This window comes from Arachis ipaensis, chromosome B9, assembly GCF_059453495.1.
Source record: "Arachis ipaensis isolate K30076 ecotype BB chromosome B9, ASM5945349v1, whole genome shotgun sequence".
In the NCBI taxonomy this organism is placed as follows: Eukaryota; Viridiplantae; Streptophyta; class Magnoliopsida; order Fabales; family Fabaceae; genus Arachis; species Arachis ipaensis.
The window spans coordinates 5,272,614-5,282,573 of NC_142444.1; the positions used below are offsets into that span (position 1 = coordinate 5,272,614).

Here is a 9,960-nt window from a genome sequence, read left to right on the forward strand (position 1 = left end):
CAGCTACATGAGGCCTTGAGACCTGTGAGGCTAGCGAATAATAGAGAGGATATAGTTGTGTGGAAATATGATAGACTTGGTATCTTTTCGACTAACTCCTTTATGCAAGTGCTACAAGAAGGAATGCTATCAGAGGATGTTACCAGTTACAGCTTTACGAAGACCATCTGGAAAGGGTTGGTTCCACAAAGGGTGGAGCTGTTTGCTTGGTTTGTCCTGGTAGGCAGGGTGAATATCAAGGAACGGCTAAGTCGGTTCGGGATTATTAGGCAGGTTGATAAGAGTTGTATTTTATGTAATAAGGATGTTGAGCAAGTACATCACTTGTTTCTTGGCTATGAATTTGCTTGGCAGGTGTGGAGTGCTTGGATATCTGTGTTTGGCGAGCACTGGTCTTTTTCGGGGTTAGTGAAGGACCACTTCCTAAGTTGGACAGATGAACCGCGTAGAAAAGAGGATCGAAAGCAGCGTTTGAGGTGCTTCTGTGCGATCATTTGGCACATTTGGATGGAGAGGAATAGGAGGATATTTCAAAATAAAAGCAAAGGCGTAGAAGATATCATCAACATGACCATGCTTAGCTGCGACGAGTGGAGAGGTGTACATTTCTAATGTTGTTGATGGCTATATTGGAGATGACATGCGGATTTCTTTTCTTTGGTTATGGTACTTTTTGGATTTGCCTGCTTGTTTATGTTGTTTGTTGCTTTTTGCTCCACATTAGTGTGTTGAGCTCTTTTGCTTTAATATATATATATATATATTACAAAAATAACTAAGAGAATAAATTAAAATTTTAAATTATTATCATTTTTTAATTAATATATAGTGTTGATATTGAAGATACAAGTTTTGTATTCTTAGCTGAAAATTTTAAAAAACCACGAAAGAAAGAGCTTCTCCAAATGAAACTAAAACAAGTGTATATCACACAGCTAACGTGCCCTTATCATGTTCATAAATTCTTTAGGAAAGTGATCAAATCAAATAAGCAAGCAATTAATGGAGGGAAAGTGCGCAGAATTAATTAGGTGCCTCCATTTACCATATTTGATTTGGTAATTGATACCACAACTTATATGTATATCTCTAAAATTGAAACAACTAATAACACTATGTGACACAAAAATAGCGGTTATCCTATTTTTTCCCAAATTACTTGCATTTTCTCATATTGATCACTCTTACTATTTGATTGGTGATGTTTAATTACATAACTTATCTAGAACCAGAATATTCATTCTTTATTGTTTTCTCATGATTAACTTCCCCCCCAAAAAAAATATATATATCGTTATTTCTGTAAAATAAAAAATCAGTGGCAAAAATTTTTGGTTTTCATGTGAATTTCAAATCGAAACTGTTACCAAGACGGCTTCAAACATCAAAGTTCAGCTCGTGCATTTCATGTTCCTATATATAAATGTAAAGTTCCATTTCTTTTTGCTGTAATATCCTGAAACACAGAACTTGCTCTGCTTCATATGTTGTTGATTTTGCTAATGCAATTTTAATCTTAATGATAATCTGAGTTGGCTCTTTGGCATTCATATCTTCCTTCCTTATGTTTTATCTGCATGATTTGTAATAAGGGTTTTGCTTATTTTCATATATCTTGTGAAACATTTAACTTTATAAAATTTGCTAAACAATCATAATTTTACCAAAATAATATGACAATACTATAATTGACATGTTGCAAGTAATTTACTAAGTTCAATATTTTGCTTAAATCTTCTTATGATGTTCTTTGTTCTTTGTTGTGTTTCTTAGGTATAAAAGAGCATTTGGTTTTGGTTATTCTTTTTCCATTGGAATCATGAGAAGAAGTATAATAATAATGAAGACAAGAACATAGGTGAATAGGTGATGATCATGGAGAACAGGACAATGAGAAGGACTTTTAGTAATATGATTGGAGATGAGAAGGGTATGAAACCTTTGATGCTGAAATGTGGTTTGGCTTTGGCACTTACATTTGGTGGATTTCTCTATTCTCACTTCAGAACCAAAAGAATCAAGTTTCCCTCTTCTATCCCTAAGTGCCTACATTCACGTTCGTTTCCCTCATTCTCTTTTTGTACTATATCTCTGTTCCGATTCCATCTAAAATTATTTCTTAAGATTTGAAAATGATATATTGATCATTGATCACTTAAAAAGAGATAAAACATTAGCCTTTCTTAAAGAAATTATGAGTGGTGATTTTTTAGATGAATTTAGTTTAACTAATATTTTTTATCTATAATGCGAAATTTCAGGTCGTGGGAGTCAAGCTAATTTAGGAAGACGTATAAAGTCATCATCCAATTCTTGCAATATTCATTCGGAAGGAACTAATACTTTAGATTCTGTAAGTTACTTGAAAAAGAGAATACTTACCTGGTATTTCTAGTTGTTGTGTGTTTAGGCTTTGTCATTTTGAATGTTGATGCCATAAAGTATCAATTTCCAATCACTTAATTGGAACTTAGAACTCTAATAATATATATAAAATTACAAATGCTTGAAAGTTGGTAAACATTATTACTAAGAATGTTTTTTATGAAAAAGACATCAAAATTAATCCTTAAAAAATTAGTACCCTGTTTATTTAGTCCTTCAAAAGATTCATTACACAGTCAAGAGTGCCATGATTCTACTGCCACCAAAGTGCCAATGGTTTTCTTAGGGTTAACAACTAACAAAACACGATTTAGCAAATTAGCAGGAATTTAATAGAACAACCGATGTCAGAAGTATCTGATATACCGATAACATAATTTCATAAATTCGAGCGAATCAATTTATAATTCAAAATAAAGTGACAAATAAATTTTTTAAAATTTATATTTCAGATAGGTTTTTAAAAATTAAAACAAATACTAATAAATTTTTTGGGATATCAAATGTGGATATGTTATCTTTAAATTAGTCTTTATAATTAGGATAAAAAATATTAATTTAAACTAAATTATCTACTTTTATTAGTATAGAAAAGTTTATTACTAATTTTTTTGTGAGACTAATATATCCAAAATATAAATCTCAAAAATTTATTTATCATTTTTACTCTATAACTTATTTATATGAGAAAATGATCAAATTAGTCTTTAAAAAATCATTCATTCTTTAAATTAGTTCTCGAAAGATTTTTTTAATCAAATTCATCTTTTAAAGATTTTAAATTAGTTATTTTAGTCCTTCTATCGCATCAAAATTTGTCAATGTGACATGTTAGATGACACCACAACACACACCTAGTAATTTTAATGACCGGCTAACATGATAAGTTTATGAAATTAAATCAAATCAACCCCAAATTGAAGGATTCTAATGCCTCAAATTCTCTACTCAATTAGGTTTTAATTTGATATAATTTTATAAACTTATCATGCTAATAGTCAATTAAAACTCTTATGTGTATTGTAATATCATTTAACATGTCACATTAACAAATTTTAACACCTTCAACCAAAAAATAATAGAAAAACTAACGTTATTAATTTAAAATTTTTAAAAGAAAAATTTAATTAAAAAAATTTTGAAAAACTAATTTTAAAAATGAATAATGTTTTAAAAACTAATTTGACAATTTACTCTTATTTACATACTGAACTACTATAACTATATTTTTCACCTAAAATATTTTAAATGAGCCATTGTGTTCGACGTATCTATTACCAATATTATAATTAGAGGCTAATGTACATGATCTTATCAAACTTTTTCTTATAACAGGAAGAAATTTGCATATCCACGGTGATCAGTACCAATTCCCTAGCTGGAGGTCACTCTCCAAGATCTAAACACAATGGAGACAAAGAGAAAGAGAAAGACGAGTCTATGTTACCTGAATCTGCAGAATTCGGATCCATCATCACTGCTGGAAGAATCTCTTTCAAGAAAGATGTGGAAGTTCCAGCAAGATCATCAGAAATTGCGTCTCCATCAACAGCGCATGGAAGCTGTTCCGAGAGGGACGATTATCACGAACAAGAGATCAAGCAACTGAGCAACGTCATCCGAGTCCTTCAAGAACGAGAAAGAACCCTAGAACTTCAATTGCACGAGTATTGCGGTATCAGAGAGCAAGAAACGGCGGTTATGGAGCTCCAGAACAGGTTGAAGATAAGTAACATGGAGACTCAGATGTTTAATTTGAAGCTCGAGACGTTGCAGTCGGAGAATCGGAGACTGGAGGCTCAGCTGGCGGATCATGCGAAAGCTCTCGGCGAGCTTGAGACGTCGAAGGCGAAGGTGAAGATGTTGAAGAAGAAATTAAGGTATGAAGCTGAACAGAATAAGGAGCAGATCATGAACCTTAAGCAGAAAGTTTCCAAGTTGCAAGATCAAGAATCCAAGTTGAATCGAGAGATTCAAGCCAAAATTGGAAGGCTAAAGGAACTTGAATCTGAGACTCAAGTGTTGAGGGAAGCTAATATGAGATTAGAAATGGAAAATTCTGAATTAGCTTCCAGATTGGAATCTACTCAGATGCTTGCACAAGCTGTTCTAGAAGACCCTGAGGTAAATACATATTCTTATTCATTCATGTCTTATTTAACTTATTTTCAATGCATTTTAGATTGTAAATATTTTTTATGATGTAACTGACTGAATTTTTTATGTGTACTTAACATCATTGAAAAAATTTGTAGATGAAAATTGTTAGATTATTTAATGAAAAATATTATTTGTACACCAAAATCAACCATTAAAATCAGCTACCAATGTATTTGTGTATAAATAATGTGTGATTTTTGTGTACTGTTTTTTGTGTACACATAGCATAACCCTTGTTCTGAAAAAGTACGTGACTACTTTCACATGAACAGGCAGATGTCCATAGAAACGAAAACGAGCTCCTTCGAGAGAAGAACGAGAGCTTGTTGAAGGAAATAGAGCAGTTACAACATGATAGATGTTCAGATGTGGAGGAACTAGTTTACTTGAGATGGATAAATGCATGCTTAAGGCATGAACTAAGGCACTACCAACCGCCGGCGGGAAAAACGGTGGCGCGTGACTTAAGCAAAAGCTTAAGTCCTACGTCGGAGAAGAAAGCCAAGCAGCTTATACTTGAGTATGCAAACAGCATTGATGGACCAGGGAACCTTTCTTGTGCTGATTCCGAATCTTCTTCCCAGGCTTCTTATATGACGGACTCCGGCGAGCTTGACGAGTTATCGCCTCGTCTGGAAAACCCGCCGGTAAGCAAGTCAAAGATCTATCGAAAGCTAATGAAGCTTATTCGCGGTAAAGATAAAGAGAAAGATAAAGAAAAAGATATAGATCGACGCCGGCTCAGCCGAGCCACGTCAAGAGAAAAATCATTTAAATCTCTAGATGGTGGCACTATTTCTCCGAACTACGGCTTGGCTGGAGCCGACGGAATGAGAAGTGAGTATGCAACTCCGGGTAGAAATTCGTTGGACTTAGAAAGGACGACGAGTTTGAAGGAGGAAGGAGATAGGAGGAGTCGAGATTCCAAAGAGGAAGATAATGAATCTTTACAAGAATCTTCATCGGTTAATGAGAAATCTAACAATTTGGTTAAATATGCTGGAGCTTTGAAAGATTCTCCTGGAAATGCAAACGCAAATGCCATTGCCAATGCCGATCCAAAAAGGCTCATTGTACATAGAAGATCGGCAACATATAGTTCATTTTAAGCAAAACTTATAATCCAAAGATTTTTGGTTTTTTTTTCTTTTGTAAATATTATTTCAGGTTAGACAGTAATCCTGATTTAGCATATTATTAAGTATTTAATTTCAAAACATATAGTAACCATTTATTAGATAAGGATGCATTATTTCAAATTGATTAGTATGCATTCATTCATGAACAGTTTTTTAGTTAAGACTTTAAGAGTATATATCACATCATTTTAATTATACTTGTACTGATCATACCTCTATTGTTATTCCTTCCAATTATTGCTTTCTAACTATTTGTTATATTGCAAAGTAATGTTGAAAAGGTTTTGGACTGAGAAGGGTAAACCAGTAGTTGGGATTAGTATGCTTCTTTCTAAGAATTTTCCTAAATGTTAAATTAATTAAAATACGATACAATTAGTATATGTTCAGAAATCAGAAGGATATTTAGAAAAATAAGTCGTTTCTTATGTTCAGCATTCATCATATGTTTTTCCTTCCATATATGGTTATTCTATGATCATTTCATGTCTGGCTTTACATTCTGCCATGATTGCATTTTCTTATATATCTGTATGGTTGGTGGTGGATGGTCCTAATTCAAATACCAAAAATAACTAGAACAATAGTACATTATTCATGAATAATAACAGAAATTTCTATATCATAAAATTATAAATTGGTTTACAAACCTTACCAGAAATTTCATAAGATGTACTGTAATACATACAGAACATATAATGCAGATTTATCTAGACCCCCAGAAAAATATAAAACTTTTACATCACTTAAACATGATGATTGATGAGTAGTATAACACTAAAACATTTAATTTGATATATATAGATATAATGTAACAATGATTATACATATAAATTCCTTATGAGATAAGAGAAATGCCCTGTAGAAGCAAAGAATCAGCAAGAACTTGGTTAGCAGCTTGTGAAGGATGGACACTGTCCCAAAAGACATATTGGGTTGCATTAGGACAAGTTCCTGGTGATTTTGGATTGCACAACAGGATTGTTGTCTCCACTGTCCCTGTTCCACAGCAACCTCTCCTTGCCTCCACAAAACCTATATATATTTAACATCACAAAAGAAAAGTGTCATTTGAAGGAAATACAACATTTTACTATCAAGCCCTGTTTTGTGATTTGTAAGTGTTTGATAAAAAAGAATGTTACATATATTATTTTTGTGTACATCAAGAGTGATTTTATTATTTAAGAAAATAGAGATTTCTCAAAAAAAACTCTAATATTTTCAGTTGGAAAAAAAAAAAAAAGATTTTTTCTAGCAAGAAATGCAATCCTAATAATTTAGATCAGAGTAGGTACCAGATTTTGCAGGGGACTGAACAAGGTCAAGTAGAGGCTTGTAAATATCAAAGACAACAATCTTAAGGCCAGGAAGTTGTTTTTGAAGGCTTGAAGCAGCAGAGTTAATCTTCTTGTTGAATCCTTGAGCATCTGTGTTGAGTCTTGACACACATCCATTCTCATGGAAACCAAATAAAGTTCTTGCTGCTGGTAAACAACCCAATGGTGGCAGTGATGTCACTCCAATTCTCCTTGCTCCCAATCCATACAACCCCTGCATATTTGTTTGAGTATTCAATTTTGCATGATAAATATATTCAAAATCATAGAATAATTATTTAAATTATATGATATAATATTTAATAATTAGGGTCAATTTAGTAAATATCATAGATTAGAAGCAAATAATCCTCAACAACAGCTTAAACTTTGTTTTCTCACTTAACAGAATAAATTCCTTGAAATAATTAAGAGAGTATAAATAATCCATTCCAGTTTCCAGAGAAAACTACCCAAAATTGGAAATTAAGCAACTCTAATTAATATGACAGCACTGCATGATGCATATATATGATAAGGTTTGAAAATTTTGAAATAGTTGCAATATTAATTAATTATGTACCTTAATGAAGCTTGTGAATGAATCCAGAAGGTAAGATGAATATTGGTCAGGAGTGAAGGCCTTGTTGATCCAAGGGTTAACATAGTAATTTTGCACAAAATCACTACTTCCAGCACTCAATAAATACAATGCATCCTTGATTATTGAAGCTGATTTGGCACTTCCAGCCACCTGTGCCAGTTTGCTTTGGTATTCCTTGAAATATTCTAATTGTTGTGACAATGGAATTGCATGCTGCACCAGATAGAAAAAAAAGGGGCTATTATTCTAGAGCAGAATTTTTCATGTAATATATATGCACATTAATTATGAATATATAAAGTTGAGAAATATTATTTTAACAATTGAAACTAACTTGACAAGTAATAACTAGGAAATGAATTATTTAAACTGTCCCTAATTGTTAATAAAAAAAAATTAAGAGAAAAAAATTTAATATTTTCATTACTAGCCAGCTAGCTTACATTCAAAATAGCAGCATTTTCATCATAACCAGATGCAGCTGAAGCAAAGTTTGCACCAATTAAGAGGTTCTTCCCTGATGCCTCTGGACTCAGATATGCTGGTGCATAGCTCTTGAATCCTAGTGTTTCAGCTGCAAATTTAAAGAAAAAATTCAACAACAATTAAAGTTTTAGATAATTAATGGGTGCGTTTGAACAAAACATTTTTAAAATTTTGATTTTAAGACACTAATTATAATTTTTTTAAGAATTTTTTTATCTGTCAAAATAATATTTTTCACTAGGGACAATTTTGTCTAAACATTCTTTCCATATTCAAAATTCCGATCGAAGATCACTTTATTAAAAAAAAAAGAAAATGAATATTTATTACTCTATCCAGCAAATATTTTTTTTTTTTTAAAAAAGAAAAGGTTAGTGACCAATATTTTTCGTATAAAAAATAGAAGAGTTGATTAATATTAGTTCAAAAATAAATTAAACAAAAAATGTTAGTCACCTATAATTTTTTATTTAAAAAAACACACAAAAGAAAAAACATTTTTTTTTAACACATCATGTTTTATTAATAGTGAAAATCTAGGTACAGCTAATTTTTTGTGAAGTTATTAATTTTATGTGAAGTTATAACTAAGAGCCGATAGATGATAATTTAGTCAAATTTGTCAATTCATTTAACGATTCTTATTTATCAACCTCAAATGAAGCACTTAAATTTCCACCTTCATTAATGACTAAATATTCAAAGTAAATCCAAAATTAGAAGCCTTTTTACACTTACCAGTAATATCAGTAGCTAGTTTGCCATTACAAAACCTCCCTGTAGCTTGGTGATTAACAAAGTCCCTCCCATAAGGAGGGTAATTTGCTTTAAAGATAGTTGGGAGATAGTCATTGTTTCCGACATCGACGACGGAGTCTCCGAACGTTATGATTGCCGGAACAAGTGTTGTTGTATCTTGTGCATACCCGGAATATGCCAAGATCAACAACACATAATAAGTAAAGAACACAACAACAAAGTTCTTCATTTTTTTATTTTTTTTTTCAAAATGGATAATTAACAATGCAATGAGCTTGGGTTAGCTCAGTATATAGTATTCTTGAGGCATTGTTGTTGTTGTGTGATGAAATTTTATATGGAGAAGACAATGACCTAGCTAGCTCTTAATTGGAACATTCATGGAGGAGGGTGGAAGTTAGATAGATGCCATTAAATGTGAACGCGTAGTAGTAGTTCCTAATTTCCTATGCATTAGGCATATATAGTTTAGCTCAAACTATTTTTGAATGAATAATGAAAAAGGTTTAGAGCAAGAAAAAAAATTATAAAAAAAAATGAACTCCAAATTAAGGCTTTTTTTTATATATATATAGAAAAAATATTGATATTTTTTTTTGAAAATGAGATTATTTGATGTACAGGTAGATGGATTTTTTTTGAATGCATCGTGTGTTAGACACGTGTTATCATTTTGGCAACACGCAGAGTTTATGTTGGACACTTTTTTTACATATTCACAATACTATAATATGGTGAAAACTCAGGTACAATTGACTTCACGTGAAGTTGATAGTTGATAGTCGTTAGATAAAAATTTAGTCAAATCAGTCAAATCATCTTACAGCTCTCAACTATCAATTTCACGTGAAGTCGACTGCACCTGAGTTTCCACTCTATAATATACTTCAAATATCAATATTCAATCAAAATACCATCTTTATCTCCATATTAAAAATAATTTTTGCCAAATTAACTTAGAACTCAATTCATTTTGGTTAGGTTAATTTTTTTAATGTTTGATTTTGTTGAGTCGATTCAATGTAAGTAGCTTTGCATTTTATATATATAGATTGCATTGAAAAATAATGAAATTTAATTTGCTGGATTGGAGATTTAAAAGTGCTAA

The 9,960-nt window shown here is 31.6% G+C and overlaps 2 protein-coding genes across 2 annotated transcripts; one reads left to right on the plus strand and one right to left on the minus strand.

Annotated features, from left to right (window-relative positions):
- Nucleotides 1–1,811: 1,811 nt before the first annotated feature.
- LOC107614803 (protein CHUP1, chloroplastic-like) lies at nt 1,812–5,888 on the plus strand. The gene is made up of 4 exons (XM_021110701.2): nt 1,812–2,056; nt 2,262–2,353; nt 3,721–4,509; nt 4,818–5,888. Exons 1-4 carry the CDS (start codon nt 1,870–1,872, stop codon nt 5,652–5,654), a joined length of 1,905 nt encoding a protein of 634 aa, XP_020966360.1. The 5' UTR covers nt 1,812–1,869; the 3' UTR covers nt 5,655–5,888.
- Nucleotides 5,889–6,275: 387 nt separating this feature from the next.
- LOC107618614 (GDSL esterase/lipase APG) lies at nt 6,276–9,406 on the minus strand. The gene is made up of 5 exons (XM_016320722.3): nt 8,832–9,406; nt 8,051–8,181; nt 7,587–7,820; nt 6,983–7,238; nt 6,276–6,719 (listed from the first exon to the last, which is right to left on the minus strand). Exons 1-5 carry the CDS (start codon nt 9,079–9,081, stop codon nt 6,523–6,525), a joined length of 1,068 nt encoding a protein of 355 aa, XP_016176208.1. The 5' UTR covers nt 9,082–9,406; the 3' UTR covers nt 6,276–6,522.
- Between the last annotated feature and the right edge of the window lie 554 nt (nt 9,407–9,960).